At 69.6% G+C, this 17,054-nt stretch overlaps 3 protein-coding genes across 4 annotated transcripts; 1 reads left to right on the top strand and 2 right to left on the bottom strand.

Annotated features, from left to right (window-relative positions):
- The first annotated feature begins 151 nt into the window (after positions 1-151).
- FAM171A2 (family with sequence similarity 171 member A2) lies at positions 152-8,304 on the top strand. Its single transcript, XM_082779259.1, has 9 exons — positions 152-558; positions 2,399-2,626; positions 4,190-4,282; positions 4,751-4,909; positions 4,987-5,163; positions 5,730-5,846; positions 5,961-6,087; positions 6,358-7,539; positions 8,059-8,304. Exons 1-9 carry the CDS (start codon positions 474-476, stop codon positions 8,111-8,113), a joined length of 2,223 nt encoding a protein of 740 aa, XP_082635385.1. The 5' UTR covers positions 152-473; the 3' UTR covers positions 8,114-8,304.
- A 75-nt stretch (positions 8,305-8,379) lies between these two features.
- GRN (granulin precursor) lies at positions 8,380-13,175 on the bottom strand. Its single transcript, XM_082779005.1, has 10 exons — positions 13,128-13,175; positions 11,807-11,982; positions 11,595-11,736; positions 11,136-11,242; positions 10,935-11,043; positions 10,752-10,849; positions 10,230-10,454; positions 9,460-9,684; positions 8,657-8,899; positions 8,380-8,567 (listed from the first exon to the last, which is right to left on the bottom strand). The coding sequence occupies exons 2-10, from the start codon at positions 11,966-11,968 to the stop codon at positions 8,442-8,444; spliced, it is 1,437 nt and encodes a 478-aa protein (XP_082635131.1). The 5' UTR covers positions 11,969-11,982; positions 13,128-13,175; the 3' UTR covers positions 8,380-8,441.
- Positions 13,176-13,757: 582 nt separating this feature from the next.
- TMEM98 (transmembrane protein 98) lies at positions 13,758-16,769 on the bottom strand. 2 transcript variants are annotated; one of them, XM_082778847.1, is made up of 8 exons: positions 16,682-16,751; positions 16,175-16,324; positions 15,064-15,247; positions 14,717-14,848; positions 14,457-14,490; positions 14,250-14,365; positions 14,108-14,167; positions 13,758-13,995 (listed from the first exon to the last, which is right to left on the bottom strand). In XM_082778847.1, the coding sequence occupies exons 3-8, from the start codon at positions 15,192-15,194 to the stop codon at positions 13,791-13,793; spliced, it is 678 nt and encodes a 225-aa protein (XP_082634973.1). In that variant the 5' UTR covers positions 15,195-15,247; positions 16,175-16,324; positions 16,682-16,751; the 3' UTR covers positions 13,758-13,790. The 2 variants fall into 2 exon arrangements, with proteins under 2 accessions (XP_082634973.1, XP_082634974.1); XM_082778848.1 differs by lacking the exon at positions 16,175-16,324 and having other exon boundaries at positions 16,682-16,769.
- Positions 16,770-17,054: the final 285 nt, after the last annotated feature.

Below are 17,054 nucleotides of genomic sequence, written 5' to 3'. Positions count from 1 at the left end.
TGCTGGGACTGGGGGGTGGCGCCGGTCCCGGGGGTCGGGGCTGGGACCCGGGGACCGGGAGCAGGGGTCGGGAACGGGACTCGGCGCCAGGACCGGGGGTCGGTGCCGGTCCCGGGGGGGGGCAGTGCCGGGACCGGGTCTCGCTGCCGGTCCTGGGGGGGTCGGTGCCAGGACGGGTGGGCCTGGGCCCCGAGGGGGGGTCGGCGGCGGTCCCCGGGTGCGGGACCGGGGCTCGGGGCCGCGCCGGGGGTCGCCGCCCGCCCCTCTCCGCCCAGCCCCTCCCCACCGCCGCCCGCCGGGGCCCGGCTCCCCCTCCCCGGCTCCTCCCGGTGCGGGCGGCGCTGCCCGGCGGGGCCGGCAGGTGGAGCCCGGCCCCCGCGGCTGAGCCGAGCCGAGCCGAGCCGGGCGGGGCGGGGCGGGCCGGGCCGGGCCGTGCCGGGCCGGGCATGGCGGGGTGAGGGCGCGGAGGCACCATGCGGCCCCCCCGCCTCCTGCCGCTGCTGCTGCTGCTGCTGCTCGGCCGCGGGGCGCGGGGCGCGGCGGAGCCGGGGGCGCTCGGTGAGTGCGGCCTTTGTGTGCGCGGCGGGGCCGGGGCCAACCCCCCCCCCGTTATCCTCCCCCCACGCCCCCCGGCATCCTCCCCCCAACCCGGGCATCCCCCTCCTGGTCCGTCTGTCCGTCCCCCGCCGTCCGTCTGTTCTCCCCCCCTCCCCTCCATCTGTCCGCCCATCCCACCTGCGGGGGTGTCGCGGGGTGGTTTTTTTTTTTTTTTTTTGGGGGGGGGGACACCCCCCTCGGTGCATGGGGGGGGATGAGGGGGGGGTCGCAGTGTTGGGGTGAGGGGGCTGGTGGTCGCCGTGGGGGTGGTGGGGGTGGCTCTGGGCAGGGCTGGGGTGTGTGATGGTGGGGGGGGGTCCCAGGGGCAGGGTGGGGGGTCCTTTTGGTAGGGGGTGGGGTGAGCCCCGTAGCGGGCACCTCCGGTAGGCAGGGTGGGGCTGGGGGCGCTGGGTGCCACCCTGGGGTCCCTGCGGCTCCTCACGACCCCTCCCCGCACCCCAAACGCACCCACCGGGGTGAGGGGTGCCCGTGGGGCTGAGACGGTTGGCAAGGGTTGGGGGGGGGCAAAATGTGGTGTCCCTGACCCCCACCCAGACAGTGTCACCCGTGCCCATCCCCATGCCACCCCGGGGCATGGGGCCTGGCACCAGTGTGGGGAGAGCACTGGGGGCTGTGGGGCCGTACTGGGAGGAATGGGGGGGGGAAGGAGGGGGGCACCAGTGTGGCCGTGCCACCCAGTGGGGCCCCTTCATGGGTGGGCAATGCTGCCGTGCTGGGGGGTTCAGGCGGGCCCCCCGTTCCCGAGGACACCGTTGGTGCCAGCTGTCCCCCGGCAGCTGCGGGTGGCCGGCACGTGGCCATGGGGACATTCCTGCTGCCCCGCGGGTGCCGGCTGTCCCTGCTATTTGTGCCCCCCCCCAGGACCCCCATGCTTATTCTCCCCCCCCCCCTCAGGCACATCGCCAGAGCAGCTGCTGCGAATTCCTCCCCTCGCCCACATCTGGGCAACATCTGGGCGGGGGGCGGCTGCCCCCTGCTGCGGGGGCTTTTTGGGGGGCAGGATGCTGCCGGGGGGGGCCGTGGGGTCCCGAAAGCGCCCGGGGCGGGCGGGATGAACGAGGTCGTTGCCTGGGCGACAGCGCCCGAGCCGGGCGGGCTGCCAAGGGCTGCAGGCTCATGCGCAGGCGGCCGGCAGCATGGGGGGGGCGTGGGGAGCGGGTCCCCCCCCGGCTGTGCCCACCCTAAACACACCCGTGCCACCTGCGGCCCCTGGAGCACGGTGGCAGGGGCGATGGGCCCCCCGCTGTCTGCATCGGGTGGGCACGGAAAGGGGCAGGGGGTGGTGGCCGTCACCCTGCAGTGGCTGGGACCTGCGGGGTTAGTGTGTGCCCCCCCGCATGGGTGGGCCTGGGGACCTGCCGGGATGGTGGCCAGCATCTTGCTGGGCTGGTAGCCGCGGTCGCTGTGACCTTACTGGGATGGTGGCCGCCACCCTGCTGGGGAGCTGCCCGTGAACCCCCTTGGGCTGGGTCTAGCACCTGGCTGAGATGGGGCTCACCACCCTGCCAGGAGGGTTCCCATGACCTGCTGGGATGGGTCCACCAGCACCTTGCTGGGCTGGGTCCTCGCACCCTGTGGGGTGGTGTCTCGGACCCCGTGGGGTGGTGCCCATGACCCCCTGGGTGGTACCTGCGACCTTACTGGGGTGGCTTCCACCACCCCAAGCAGGATGCCGCCCACCACCCACCCGATGCCACCCCGCCCCGTGCCATGCCAGCAGGGTCGTGCCCGCACCCACCACGTCCTGTCCCCGTCCCCCCCACCCCGCGTGTCCCCGCAGAGGTGCTGCTGAAGGTGCAGGTGTATGAGAGCGGGGCGCTGGCCCCGCTGGCCCAGGCCACCCTGGAGGTTTTTGGCAACCGCAGCTCGCTGGCCACCGGCACCACCGACCACGAGGGCGCCGGCGTCCTGCCCCTCGCCTACCGCCTGGGCTCCTGGGTCCTCGTCACCGCCACCCGTCGCGGCTACGTCACCGCCTCCGTGCCCTGGCGCGTCACCAAGCTGCCGCGTGAGTGATGGGGACCCCGGGCCCTTGGGGAGGGGGGGCTCTGGGATCTTATGGGGGGACCCGATTGCTTAATAGGGGGCTCTGAGCATTTATAGGGGACCCCAGCCCCTTACTGAGGGGAGTCTGTCACATATAGGAGACCCTAGTCCCTTACCATGGGTCTCTGAGCCCTTTTAGGGGACCCCAATCCCTTAGTGGGGGGCTCTGGCATCTTGTGGATGGAACCTGGACCCTTACTGGGGGGTTCTGAGCCCTTGTGATGGGCCCCCAGTCCCTTAATGGGGGATCCTAATCCCTTACTGGGAGTCTCTGGGCCTTTATGGGATCCCTTACACGGGGACCCTGATGCTTTACAGGATGCCCCAGTCTCTTATAGGAGACTCAGATTCCTAGGTTGGGGGCTCAGATACCTTATAGGGGACCCCAGCCCCTTACTGGAAAACCCTGATTCCTTACTGGGGGCCTCAGAGCCCTTATGGGGGACCTTGAGTCTTCACTGTGGGAGCTGATCCCTTACTGGGAGACCTGGTTCTATACTGGGGAACTCTATCGCTTATGGGGGGGAGAGGGGCGCGTAATGCCTTAATGGGGACCCTCGCTTCTCCAGTACTGGAGGGCTCCAATTCCTTACTAGGTTCCTTGCTGGGGGCCCTTGATCCTTTATTGGGACACCAGTTCCTTACTGGGACCCCAGTCCCTTACCAGGGCACCCAAAGAGTTTTAGGGGGGTGTTCTCTTAGGGAGAGGAATTTTGGGGGTCTGGCCCTTGGGGCTCAGCAGGGGTGGCTCTGATGGGTGATGTGGCACAGCGGGGGTGCGGCCGTGTCCTGGTGGCCCTGATGTCCCCGGGGGGGGGCACCCTGGGCTCAGTGCCAGCCCCTGGCCCTGGGGCTGCTGCGTTGCGGAGAGGGGACAGCGCCGGGCAGTGCCGGGCGGCGTCGATGCAGTGACCTTGCCGGGGGGCCAGGACGAGTGGGAGCGCTCAGCTGGGGGGTGTGGGGACGGGGGGGGAGGACTGGGATGAGGGGAGGGGCAAAGGGTGGGGTGTTGGGGGTGTAAAAGTTGGGGAGCACTGAGGGCTTGAGGTGTGCAAGGATCGGTGTGCCTGCAGTAGTGCCAGGACTGAGGTGTGCGAGGATCGGGGGGTGTGTGGGATGTGCAAGAATTAGGGTGCTTGGGGCGTGCAGGGCTTACGGACGTGCATGGGGTGTGCAAGGACTGGGGTGTGCCAGGATGGGGGTGTGCCAGGACTGGTGTGTGCCATGCACGTGGGGGTATCCCACGTGCATAGGGTGCCCCCCAGCCTGCCGCGTGCCACTGCCCGTCCCCGCTGTCCCTGTCCCCATGTCGCGGCAGTTGCTGCTCTATTTTTACCCCTCCCCAACTGCAGCCTATTTTGGGCTCTGCTGGAGGCCTCCAAGGGGGGGGTGTCACCCCCCCCCCGCCTGTCGGGACCGATTCTGCCCCCTCCTCCTCTTCTTCCCCAGCCCTGGCACAGGAAGGGTGCTGGGGGGAGGTGTCTGGGGGGGCTCCCCCACCCCTCACCACGTCCCTCCTCCGCAGTGTACGCCTCCGTCAGCCTCTACCTGCTCCCGGAGCGCCCCGCCACCCTCATCCTCTATGAGGACCTGGTGCAAATCCTGCTGGGCTCCCCAGGTGAGTGGGCGAACTGCCTATGGGGGGGGGCACGAGCCCCAGACATCCTACAGCTGGATATGTGGGAGCTCCCAGAGATCCTATAGCTGGCTATGGGGGGGACACCAGCCCCAGACATCCTATAGCTGGATATCAGGGGCACACCAAGCCTCTCCCCAGCACCCCCAGGTGTCCTATAGCTGGTTATTGAGGGAGCCATCAACCCCCAGACATCCTGAAGCTGGCTGGGGGTGCGGGGCACCAACCACCTCTAGCACACCCAGACATGCCCAGATGTCCTATAGCTGGCTATGGGGTGCCACCAACCCCCAGCACCCCTGGGTGTCCTATAGTTGGCTACGGGGGGGCACCAACCCCCAGAACCTACAGCTGGCTATGGGGCCACCAACGCCCTGACATCCTACAGCTGGCTATGCTGTGTTTGTGGGGGGGACATCACTTTCCCGTCCCCACTTCTTAACCCCGCAGGTGCCCGGGGCCAGCCGTGGGTGCAGTTCCAGAGGCGGGCAGCGCGCCTGCCCCGCAGCTCCACGTACAGCCAGCTCTGGGCATCGCTGACGGCCGCCACCGCCCCGCGGGACCTGCGGGGCTTCCCTGCCTTCCTGGGGGCTGAGCACAACGGCAGCGGTACGGGGGGCACAGGGGGGAGTGGGGAGCCTCGGTGCCCCGTCTGCTCACCTGCCCCATCCCCTGTATCCCTGCAGCCAATGCCACCTGGCTGGAGCTGGCACCCGTGGCGGCCCTCAGCGTCCACCTCTTCACGGGGAATGGCACCGAGGTGCAGCTCTCTGGCCCCGTCCATCTGTCTGTCCCGCTGCCCCCTGACACCGGCACCCTGGTGGCCACCAGCGTGCCCGCCTGGAGGTTTGACCCCAAGAGTGGTGAGCGCTGGGTGGGGACGCTGAGATGCAGAGGGGGGTGTCTGTGGGGGGACTGTGGTATCAATGGCCGTGAGTGGGATGGGTTTGGGTGGTGACAGCCATGGGCGAGATGAGTTTGGGTGGTATTGACCATGGCTGAGATGAGTTTGGGTGGTATCGGCCATGGGTGAGATGAATTTGGGTGATTACACCCCTTCGTGAGATGAATTTAGATGGATGAGCCATGACAAAACATGAGTTTAGGTGATGATGGCCATGGGTGTGATGAGTTTGTTTGGTAATGACCATGGGTGACACCAACCTGCTCTAGTGGGAGGTGTCCCTGTGTGTGGGTGGCATTAGGTGACCTTCAAGGTCCCTTCCAACCGCAACGATTCTGTGATTCAGCGAGTTTGGGTGGTGATGGCCATGGGTGCGATGAGTTTGGGTGGTGATCGCCATGGGTAAGATGGGTTTGGGTGGTGATGGCCATGGGTGAGATGAGTTTGTGGGTCTCAGCCTGCTGGGGGAGTCACCTGGGAATGTGGACAGAGCCGTGTGGTGATGCTGGGTGCTCATCCCTGCAGGGCTGTGGGTCCGCAATGGAACGGGGCTGATCCGCAAGGAGGGCCGGCAGCTGTACTGGACCTTTGTCTCCCCCCAGCTGGGGTACTGGGCAGCGGCTCTGCCCTCTCCTAGCACAGGTAGGAAGGAGTCCCTGCACCCCTGAGGCTGAGCACCCCATGGGGGGGGGGGGAGCACCCATGGGAGACGTGGGCTGGGCCATGTCCAACCCCGGTGTCCCCCACCACCCCCAGGGCTGGTAGCGATGGCTGCGGGCATGAAGGACATCACCGCCTACCACACCATCTTCCTGCTCACCATCCTGGGTGCGCTGGCCCTGCTCGTCCTCACCCTGCTCTGCCTCCTCATCTACTACTGCAGGTCAGCACACACCGCCCCCCAGCACCTCCACCTGCCTGGCACCCCCAGGTGCCCTACATCTGCCTATGGGGGCCACCAACCCCCAGGAGTTCCCAAATGTCCTACACCTGACTATAGGGGGCCACCAGTCCCCAGGAGTCCCACAGCTGGTGGACCCCCACCTAGCAGCCTCCAGCTGGTCAGGGAGGCTGGTGGGGTCGGGCCACAGGACCCCGGTGCCACCGTGCCATCGGGCTGCTCATCACCCTGGTGCCACTGCTGTCCCCACAGGCGGCGCTGCCTGAAGCCGCGGCAGCAGCACCGCAAGCTGCCGCTCTCGGGGACCTTGGACGCCTCCAAGCGGGACCAGGCCACCTCCATGTCGCAGCTCAACCTCATCTGCAGCAGCCACCTGGAGACGGCGTCCTCGGGGGGGGACACCGAGGCGCACACCCCCGTCCTCAAGTCCTCCTTCGCCGCCTCCCGCGACTTCGACAGCTCCCGCGAGGACTTCTTCAAGCAGGTCCCGGCTCCCCCGGCCCCCCCGGCGCCCGCCAGCACCCTGGGGCGCCGCCGCATCCCCCGGGAGGACTTCGGCCGCCCGGGCGAAGCCTTCGGGCTCGCGGCCGCCCGCTCCACGGAGGGGCTGGCGCCGCCCCCGCCGGACGAGTACCCGCGGGGCCACCCCCCGGCCCCCCGCCCCGAGCCCTTCGAGCGGCCGCCGGGGGGGGACCCGCTGCCCCCCGAGCCGCTGCCGCCGCCGCCGCCGCCGCCGCCGCCGCGGCCGCCGTCGCTGGGCCAGCCCGGCCAGCTCATCCTCTGCGGGCCCCTCGACGGCGGCCAGGAGGACGTGTACCGCGGCGTGGTGCCCACCCTGCTGATCCCCGCCCGCTACATGCGCCTGGACGGGGCGCCCGAGGGCCCCCCGCAGCCGGACGGGGGCGGCCCGGCGGCGGCGACGACGGCGGCGGCGGCGGCGGCGGCCGGGCCCCCTCCCGTGGCGGCGGCGGCCCCCGGGGGGGCCTCGGTGGCCATCCCGGTGCTGCTGAACGAGTCGGCGGTGGCGCAGCTCAACGGGGAGCTGCAGGCGCTGGCCGAGCAGAAGCTGCTGGCGCCGCGAGCCTGGTTCGTGTCGCTGGACGGGCGCGCGTCCCATGTCCGCCACTCCTACATCGACCTGCAGGGAGGCGACCGGGGGGCCCTGCCCCGCGCCCGGCCCCCCCGCGCCCCCCCCTCGCCCGAGGACAGCGCCCTGGCCCCGCTGCTGGGCGGCCCCCAGGGCCGGCGGGGGGCCGGGGGCGGCGGCGGCGGCGGCGGCAGCACCCGCAGCAGCGCCAGCGAGCCCCCCCGGGACTCCCCCAGCAGCCCCGAGGACGAGGCGGGCGAAGGGGGCGAGGGGGGGGACGAGGCGGGCGACCGCAAGAGCCCCTGGCAGAAGAGGGAGGAGCGGCCGCTGATGGTCTTCAATGTCAAGTAAGCGCGACCCCGGCCCCGGCCCCGTCCCCATCTCCTCCGCCACCCGTCCCATCCCTGTCCCATCCCCGTCCCACCTCCGGCCTTGCCCCGGGGGGGTGGGGACGCCGCAGGACCCTGCAGTGGCAGCAGGGACGTGGTGATATTGGCACGACCCAGCACTGCTTCCGCTCCCACCCTGATCCCAAACTGGCCCCATCCCAGGTCCGTGACCCTGTCCCCGAGCCGCCCCCCCCGTGAGGCCACCTGTCCCCGTGGGAGCCCATCCAGACACTGTGTGCCCATGCGTGGGGCCCTGCTGCCCTGCCCCCCCCCCCTCCCCCCCAGGTGCCTTCCCCAGAGGGGTGCCAGGTGCCCCCCCCACGCCCACTGCCCCCCCCTCTTTGCCATGACACTGCTGTGTGTACGTGGGGGTGGACGGCTGGTTAGCACCCCCCGCAGTGCATGGGGGGGACCCTGTGATGCCACCTGCATGTGCCCCCCCAGCACTGAAATGCGTCCCTCCTTGTGTCCCCACAGGGCGGGGGGGGCCGGCAGTGCCCCCCGGGCCAGCGGCACCTCAAAGCTGGCATAGGAGCGGGGGGGGGGCGATGGTGCCCCCCCCGTTTGCCCTCCCCAGCACTCTGCTTTGGATTTTATTCGTCTTTCTAAATGTTTTATACGGGGCAAGGCAGAAGAAGGGTGAGCAGGGCCGTGCCTGCAGCGGGGGGCGCGGGCCCCCCCCGCGTGTTCATTAGATGCCATTAATATATAAAAATAATCCCGTTGAAACACCGCAGCCTCTGCCTCTGCTTCTCCCCCCTCCCCCCCCCCAAAAAAAAAAAAAAAAAAGACAGGGGCTTTTCCTAGAAACCCTTTATTCTGCGGGGCACATCCAGCCAGTATCCCCTGCCCTGGGGAGGTCACAGCAGCGTCCTGCTGGAGATGCCCCCCCCGACGTCCCAGCGCTGGGGCCAGCACTCGCGTCCCCCCCGGGCACAGCGGTACCCAGCGGGGCAGCAGCGACGCCCGTCCTCACAGCAGGAGCCCTACGGAGAGGTGCAATTGGGGACATGGGTGGGGACACAGCCCCCCCCTCCCCGCCGTGTCCCCTACCCCCAAAATGCCACCCGCTGACCTGGGCGAAGGGGCAGCGTGCCCAGGAGCCGTCCTTGGTGCGGCAGCAGCGCTGGCCAGGGAGGCAGGCACGGGCGGTGTCAGCAGGGATGGTGGCCACGGGGTGCGGCGGGGACAGTGGTGGCCCCGCGGGGACCGGGAAGCGCAGCGGGGTGGCCGCCAGCAGCTTCTCGCAGCTCTGGGTGGCTGCGTTGCAGGTGTAGCCTCTGGGGCAGCAGTGCTGGTGGTCCTTGCAGCAGACGGCCTTGGGGGGGGAACGGATGGACACACAACGGCTTGGTGACATCCTGCACACCCCCCCCCCCAGCACCCCGTGTCCCCCCCCAGCCCAGTGCCACACTGCTGAAGTGGTTGGTTATGGGGGGGGTGGGGAGGGGGAATGTGTATGGGAAGCCCCCCAACCAAATTGGCACATCCCCATAGCAGGGTGCAGATGGAGCTGGGGGGGGGGGGGACAGGACACAGGTTACCCCTGCGACGTCCCCTCCACCTTGCGTGGGTGTCACATCCTGGACGTGGGGTGCTGCTGGGGGGATTGCTCAGGGCATACAGCCTCCCCCCCCCCCAGAGACCCACACCCCATCCCCATTGTGCCCAAAGAGGGGGCACAGGGGCCACCTGCCATGGCCCTCCAGCATGGGAGGGGACATACGGGGAGGGGGTGGCAGCGATGGAGGCTGCGCCATGTCCCCTAACTGTCCCCAAAGAGCCACATGGCACAGTGCCACTCTGCCCCAAAGCCCCCCCAGATGCCATCCTGACCACCCCCCTGCCCCTTTACTCGCCACTCCCCGTGCCCCCCACCTGCTCCAAGGGGCAGCACCCCCAGGCACCCAAGCTCAGCTGGCAGCACGTGTTCCCGTCGGGACAGCTCGTCTTGTCATCGCACTTCACGTCCCCCCCCCGGCCCCGTGCCGGGGTCTTGCTCAGCCAGGGCAGGCGGACCCCTCCCTTCAGGCAGGTGCCCCCCTGGGGGTCGCAGGTGTAGCCCTGGGGGCAGCAGTGCACGTGGTCGGGGCAGCACACGGCCTGGGGGGACACGGGTAGCACTCAGCGTGACCCCACAGGGGCACCTGGCTGTCCCCTAAGCCTGTCACCTGGCTGTCACCTGTGTGGGGTGGGGGGGACGTGGGGTGTCCCAGAGCATCCCGGTGGCCTCGCAGCTCTTTGTGCCCTCCTGCCACTGGAGCCCCCAGCTTGTCCCAGTGAGCAGCAGGGGACAGGGGACACGGCCCCATCACACTGGGCACAGGGGACACCCACCCTCATCCCACCCAGGACACGGGGACACCTGCCCTTATCCCATCAGGGGACAGGGAACTTCTGCCCCCATCCCTCCCCAGGCCCAGGGGACACCATCCCCACCCCTCGCCCCCACACACACCCCCACGTCCCCAAGCCCCCCGCCCACCCATGGGATTGCTCCTGCCCACAGGGACACCCCTGGGTGCTTCCCCAAGCTCCCCCCAGGGCTGAGCCCAAGGGGGTCACCCCCCACTCCCACCCCACTGGGGACCGCAGCCTGGCCCCATCCCCCTGCAGCCCCCCGTTACCCCCTGCCCCATGCCCCCCACCTGCTCCAAGGGGCAGCACCCCCAGGCACCCGAGCTCAGCCGGCAGCACGTGTTCCCGTCGGGACAGCTCGTCTCATCATCGCATTTCACGTCCCCCGCCCGGCCCCGTGCCGGGGTCTTGCTCAGCCAGGGCAGGCGGACCCCCCCCTGCAGGCAGGTGCCCCCCTGGGGGTCGCAGGTGTAGCCCTGGGGGCAGCAGTGCACGTGGTCGGGGCAGCACACGGCCTGGGGGGACAAGGGTGGCACTCAGCGTGACCCCACAGGGGCACCTGGGCACACATGGGGTGTCCCCTCCTGTCACTGGAGCCCCCAGCTTGTCCCAGTGAGCAGCGGGGGACAGGGGACACTGGGGGACAGGGGACACCCACGCTCTCCCCACCCAGGGCACGGGGACACCCCCACCCCTCCTGGGGCATGGGGAACACCTGGGAGGGGACACGGTTCCCTGGGAACATCCCTGGGGGATGCGTCCTGCCCGTCACTCCCCTGGGGACCTTTGCGTGTCCCCCCCGTGCCCCCCACCTGCTCCAAGGGGCAGCACCCCCAGGCGCCCGAGCTCAGCCGGCAGCACGTGTTCCCGTCGGGACAGCTCATCTCGTCGTCGCACTTCACATCACCAACTGGGGACAAACGGATGGTGACAGCCAGAGTCCCCTGCGCCCCCAGGATGGCACTGGGGGGGTCCCAGCCCCACCCCAACCTTACCGCGTGCCGGCGCCCACACCGGGTCCTGCACCGAGGTGCACATGGAGCGCTCTAGGTCGCAGGTGGTGCCTTGGGGACAGCAGTGCTGCCCGTCGCTGCAGCACACGGCCTACGGGGGGGGACAGCTGCGGGTGACAACACCGCGGGTGACAGCCTGCCGCCACCCCAGGGTGCTGTGTGGGGACATGGGGACGCACTCACGTTCTGCAGGGGACAGCAGCCGTACTGCGCCGAGGGCAGCTGGCAGCAGGTGGCACCGTCCGGGCACGCTGAGCGGCCATCAGGGCACGTAACCTGGCGCAGCGGGGCTGCTGGGGGACACGGTGTCACCGTGAGCCACCCCCCACCTCCGTGTCCCCACAGGTCACGGGGGACAGAAGGTGAGGGGTCCCCACCCTCTGGGATGATGGTGCACCTGGGGCCATGGTGCGCCACGATGGCTTGGGGACAGCTCTGGGGCACTGAGAACAGAAATGTGCCATACCCAGGGCTGGGACATATGGGGACAGGGACATGCCATACCCAGTGCTGGGACATTGGGCATATGGGGACAGGGATGTGCCATAACCAGTGTTGGAACATATGGAGATATACGGGGACAGAGATGTGCCATACCCGGTGCTGGGACATCGGGTGTACAGGGACAGGGATGTGCCATACCCGGTGCCCGCCACTGGCTCTTCCAGGCAGGGAACTTTGTGCTCAAGGGGATGTCACCGTGGGGCGAGAGGCAGCGCCCGTGGGCCAGGTCACAGGTGGTGGCATGGGGACAGCAGTGCACCTTGTCCTCGCAGCATGATGCCTGTGGGCACCAGACCCGGTCACCACGGCGGCTGCTGCTGGCCGGTGTCCCCCCGTGCCTGTCTCCGTACCTGCGGCATGGGGCAGCACCCCCAGGCACCGTCGGGCGTCACGCAGCAGGTGGCATTGCTGGGACACTCGGACGTCCCGTCGGGACACCGCAGCGCGGACACAGCGGCGACCCCAGCCAGGGCCAGGGCCAGGGCCAGGCGCAGCGTCACCGTTGTCCTCATGGCGCAGGGGACACCTGCGGGCGGCAGCGCCCCCACCGCGCACCCGTGCCTCAGTTTCCCCCCTCACAGCGCAGGGCTGGGCTCTGCCCCTCTCCCCCGCCCCCGCCTCTCGCTTCCCCTTTCTTTTTTGTGGGGGTGGTGGAAAACCCCTGGCCCCCTCCCCCCCTTACAGCAGCCTCCCCAGCACCCCACCCCATGGGTGCTGCCGCTCCTGATAAACCACAGCACAAAGTCCACAGCAGAGGTCAGGGGGCTGCGTGCCAAGGGGGACCCTAAGGGCCCGGGAGGGACCCCAAGGGCTCGGGGGGGGACCCTAAGGGCCAACACCCTCCCCCCGCGCCATCTGGGGGTGACAGGAACTGGGGGGTGCCCTGCGGTGTCCCACACAGCGCCCGCCGGCCGCAGCGTCCCGATAGCATCTCACTGCGGCGGGGGAAAGTGCACGTGGGGTGTGTGTGGGGGCAGCACCTCGTGGTGGCACCCATGGGTGCGCTGCTCCCCCCCCCCCCCAGGTCCCAACCCCCCCTTCCTCCTCCCCCCCCCTCCACTTTCACTTCCCCTCCCTGTCGGGAACCGAGGAGCGGGTGGGAGGAGGGGAGTGGGGAGGTCACGGCGCTGCCCCCTCCCTTTGGGGGTGTGTGTGGAGACCCCTGGGTCACAGCACGGCCCCCCCCCCGTGTCAGGGCTGGGACAACCCTCCCAGAGCCCTCCAGGTCCCCCGGGGTCCCCCAGTGCCTCCCAGTACCCTCCAGTTCCCCCAGGTCCTTGTAGCGCCTCCCAGTTCTCCCCATTGCATCTCAGTTCCCACCAGTACCTCCCAGTTCCCTCATTCTTCCAGTTTCCCCAGTGCCCCCCATCACCTCCCAGTTGTCCCAGTGCCCCCCAGTGCCTCCCAGTTGTCCCAGTCCCCCCCAGCTCTCCCAGTCCCATCACCTTCCAGTGCTCTCCAGTCCCTCCAGTTCTCCCCAGCGCCTCCCACTTCCTCCCAGTGCCTCCCAATGCTCCCAGTTCCCGCAGTGCCTCCCAGTTCCCTCAAATCCCCTCAGACCCCCTCAGACCCCCCCAGTCCCTCCCAGTCCCCCCCAGTCTCTCCCAGTGCCTCCCAGTTCCCCGATCCCCCCCAGTCCCCCCCGACCCCTCCGCGCCCCCCGCCCCGTACCGTGCTCGTGCCCGTGCCCGTGCTCGCTCCCGACGCTCACCGCCCCCCTGCCCGGCCGGCCGCCAGCCCCGCCCCCTCCTCCCCCATTGGCCCACCGCACTGCCCTCCCTCCTCCCATTGGCTGCCGCCGCTAAGGGGGCGGGGAGAACGGCCCCCGGACCTCAACCCCGCCCCTCCCCGTCACGTGGCGCCGAGCCACGTGACCACCCCCTGCCCCCCGGGGCAGTGCGAGGAGGCCGGGGGGGAGCAGGGAGCCCCCGAACCCCCCCCCCCCGGGACCCGGCCTGGGGGGCGCAGAGACCCCCGCAGAGACCCCCGGGGCTGGGGGGGGGCCGCCCTCGGAATTGGCTGGGGGGGGTTCCCTGCAGGGTCCCCCCATGGAGCTGTCCGGGGGGGGGTCCAGCAGAGCCCCCCCAGGTCCTGGTTGGGGTCGGGAGCATTCCTGCAGCCCCCCCCCGCCCCCCCCAGGCCCTGTGTGTGTGAGGAAGCAGCAGCAGCCCCTCACCCCCCCCCCCAGCCACCCGAAAGCAGAAGTGGGAGCAGTGGGGGGCGGGGGGGGGGGGCACGGACACAGGACACAGCAACCGGGGCCCCCCCACGGGGACAGGCGGCCCAGGCCCAGGCAGCAGCTGCGGTGTCACGGGGTTTATTGGTGCCGCGGGCTCAGATGGCCGACTGCTCCTGCCGGAAGGGGTCGGGGGCCGGCGGGCGCTCGGGCTCGGTGGCCATGGCGGCCTGGCGCAGCGCGGCCATGTGCTCCTCCGCGGCCGCCAGCGAGCGGTCCACCCAGTCGCGGGCACCGGGCTGGTGGCAGGCGCTGCGCGTCACCAGCACCAGGTGGCTGACGGACAGCAGCAGCGCCGCGGCCCTGCGGGCGGCACGGCCGTATCAGGGCGGCCCCGGGGGGACGCCCGCGGGGTGGCTTCGTCCCCACCCTCGTGCGTCCCCCCACGTGTCCCTCTCCCACCCGCCCGTGTCACCTGGCGTCCAGCAGCTTGGGGTCCAGCGGCGGGTACATGGATCTCACCACGTCGTCCACCCTGCCGGCACCGCGGGGACGGGGTCAGCACCGCGGGGACACCGGGGGGGGCCCTGCCTCCACGCCCCCCTGGCTCCCCTCACCTGGGGCTGATGCGTTTGGCCACCACGATGATGTCACCCAGGCTGGAGGGTGACTTGACGCGGGCACCCGAGCCCATGGTCATGGCCACCAGCTTCTCCGTCAGCGTGTGGCAGATCTGCGGGGTCAGGGAGGTGGCAGGGTGGCTGCCCGGCACCCTGAGGACTGCGGGCACATCAGGGACACCAGGCACCACCGCCCAAACTCACCTTCAGGATGGCGATGCAGTGCGAGACCAGGCCCCTGTGGACAGGAGGAGACGTGACTCTGGGCAGACCCTGTCCTCAGCCCCGTGTCCCCATCACCCACCCAGCACACGAGCCACCAACCCCACCATGGCCGCATCCGGACCCATGGGGATGTCCCCACACAGGGACATGCCTGGGGACCACCCCCTCCTGTGGGGTCTGGGGACACCCAGAGCTCTGCTCGGCAGTGGTGATTTGGGGACCAGTGGCGTGGGGCTTACGAGGCGTCCTCGATCCAGTCCTCGTTCTCCAGGATGGCCTCAATGTGTGGGTTGGTGATGACCACGTCGTCCAGCTCCAGCTCCGAGGGCTCCGACTGCGTCTCCATCGCCCCGATGAGGTCCACGATGGGCCTGGTGGAGATGCGGGTGACTCGGGATAGTGCCACCTCTCTGCCCCTCCTGGGGTTCCCCCAAGGCTTTTCCCACCCCACTGTCGCAGTGCACCACGTGTCCCCAGCGTTGTCCCCAACCCCACAGGATGTGTCCCTCCCACACCCACAGCACCCGGAGGAGACAGACCAGGGGACAGGGACAGAGCCACGCGTCGCGACAGCGGGTGCACTCACTTGGTGTCGTAGGGGTGCAGGAGGTCTTTGGGGTGGCAGTAGCGCTGCCGGCACACCACCACCAGCGCCACGAAGGACGCCAGGAAGATGGTGGCCAGCACCCCGATGGCCACGATGACGACCGTCTCCATGGCTTGTCCCCGCCTGGCTCAGGCGTGTGGCTCCATCTCGGTCCCGGCGGTGCCTGCAATGGGGGAAGCCGTGCCGCGGGGACGCAGGGGACAGTCCCCACCCCATCACCACGCCCACAGGGACATGGGGAGGTGATGGGATGGGGGTATGGGGATTGGTGAGGTCTGCTGGGGGTAAGGGGACCCCAGAGCCTGGTCCCTATAGGGACCCCCAAATCCAGTCCCTATGAGGCTGCAGGGACCCCCGAGCCCAGTCCCTATGGGTCCCCCAGAGCTGGGTCCCTATGAGGCTGCAGGGACCCTCAAACCTTGTCTTTATGGGGACCCTCACACCCAGTCCCTATGGGACTCTGGGGACCCTGCAGATGATTCCTATGGAGATGCCCAGAGCCTGGTCCCTGTGGGGCTGCAGGGACCCCCAAAGTCTGGTCTATATGGGGCTACAGGGAACCCCTGAGCCAAGTCCCTAAGGGGCTCTGGGGATCCCGAGACAGGTTCCTATGGGACCCCCAGAGCCTGATCCCAGTGGGGCTGCAGGGATCCCAAAGCCCAGGCACTATGGGGAACCTCAGACTCAGTCCCTCTGGGGCTGTGGGGACCACGAGGCTGGTTCCTATGAGGGCCCCCCACAGCCTGGTCCTATGCAGCTGCAGAGACATCCAAAATCCCTACAGGATTATGGAGACCCCAGAGCCCGGGGCTACACAGACCCCCAAACCCATTCCCTTATAGGGCTGTGGGGATGCCCTGAGCCTGATCCCTATGGGGCTGCAGGGCCCCTCAAAGCTGGTCCCTATGGAGACCCTCAGAACCAGTCCCTATGGGGTAGCAGTGCCCCCAACACCCCATCCTGAAACCCCACGGCCGGTCCCTGTGGAGCTGCGGGGCCACCCAGCCCCTAGGGGGCTCCCCCAAACCCGCTCCCTACAGGGAACCCCCAGCGGCTCCCCCAGGCCCGGCCCAGGCCCCCCCCCCCCTACCTGTTGCCAGTCGGAGCCGCCGGGGACGGGACCGGGACCGCGATCGGGATCGGGATCGGATCCGGGATCGGGATTGGGATTGGGATTGGGACCGGGATTGGGTTCGGGCCCGGGGCCACTTCCGCAGGGCCGTGCAAACACCGCCGCGACCTTTACACCGTGACCAACACCCTGCCGCGGGGGGGCCACGCGTGTCCGGCCCCCCACGCTCCCTGCATCCCCGCCGCATCCCACAACCTTTTTTCCCTTTTTTTTTCCCCAATCCCACGGAATTTTAGGCGCTTTGTCTCGGGGGCGCTGCACTTGTGTCCCCCCCGGTGACAGCGCGGGGAGGGGGCCCCACACCGGCGCCGGCCCCCCCCCCGGCCCCCTTTCCCACCGCGATTAGCGCCTCAAGGCGGATTTGGGGCTGGAAAGCCGCTTCTGAGCCTTTAACCCCTTGGTGCCCGGGGGGGTGCATTCCGGGGTCCCCCCCCAGGCCCCTTTCCAGCCCCCCCCCCCCCGCACCTGGAGCCGCGCACAAGATGGAGCCGGGGGGCGCCGAGCGGGGCCGGCAGCGGGACGGGAGCGGGGCCGGGGCCGGGGCTGTGCGGGGCCGCCCCCACCCCCCCCGGGACCGCCCCCGGCCCCGCCCGCGGCCCTGCCAAGGGGCCCCCCGGGCGAGCCAGGGGGTCCCAAAGGGTCCCGAGGTACCCGCGCTGCACGCCCGGCCGGCCCCCTCGGGGCTCCAAACTGCCCCGAAGTTCCCCTTTGTTCCCCCCAAGTGTCCCCTCCGCAGCCCAAAGTGCCCCCGTGTGTCCCCAAACGTCCCCGCTGCAGCCCGAAGTTTCCCTGTTGCATCCCAAGCTGTCCACACTGAATCCCAAAGCACTGCCTGTGT

The sequence above is a fragment of the Aythya marila genome (assembly GCF_965140915.1).
Source record: "Aythya marila genome assembly, chromosome: 25".
Lineage (NCBI taxonomy): Eukaryota > Metazoa > Chordata > Aves > Anseriformes > Anatidae > Aythya > Aythya marila.
This window is presented reverse-complemented; position numbering and strand designations above follow the sequence as displayed.

Coding starts and splice junctions, on each gene's coding strand:
- FAM171A2 (XM_082779259.1), top strand. CDS start 474: ATGCGGCCCCCCCGCCTCCTGCCGCTGCTGCTGCTGCTGCTGCTCGGC. Junction 5,164..5,729: donor GAGGTTTGACCCCAAGAGTG/GTGAGCGCTGGG, acceptor TCATCCCTGCAG/GGCTGTGGGTCCGCAATGGA. Junction 6,088..6,357: donor CTCCTCATCTACTACTGCAG/GTCAGCACACAC, acceptor CTGTCCCCACAG/GCGGCGCTGCCTGAAGCCGC.
- GRN (XM_082779005.1), bottom strand. CDS start 11,968: ATGAGGACAACGGTGACGCTGCGCCTGGCCCTGGCCCTGGCCCTGGCT. Junction 11,737..11,806: donor GGTGCTGCCCCATGCCGCAG/GTACGGAGACAG, acceptor TGGTGCCCACAG/GCATCATGCTGCGAGGACAA. Junction 10,455..10,751: donor GGTGCTGCCCCTTGGAGCAG/GTGGGGGGCACG, acceptor TTGTCCCCCCAG/GCCGTGTGCTGCCCCGACCA.
- TMEM98 (XM_082778848.1), bottom strand. CDS start 15,194: ATGGAGACGGTCGTCATCGTGGCCATCGGGGTGCTGGCCACCATCTTC. Junction 14,849..15,063: donor CTGCACCCCTACGACACCAA/GTGAGTGCACCC, acceptor CATCTCCACCAG/GCCCATCGTGGACCTCATCG. Junction 13,996..14,107: donor CCCAAGCTGCTGGACGCCAG/GTGACACGGGCG, acceptor TGCCGCCCGCAG/GGCCGCGGCGCTGCTGCTGT.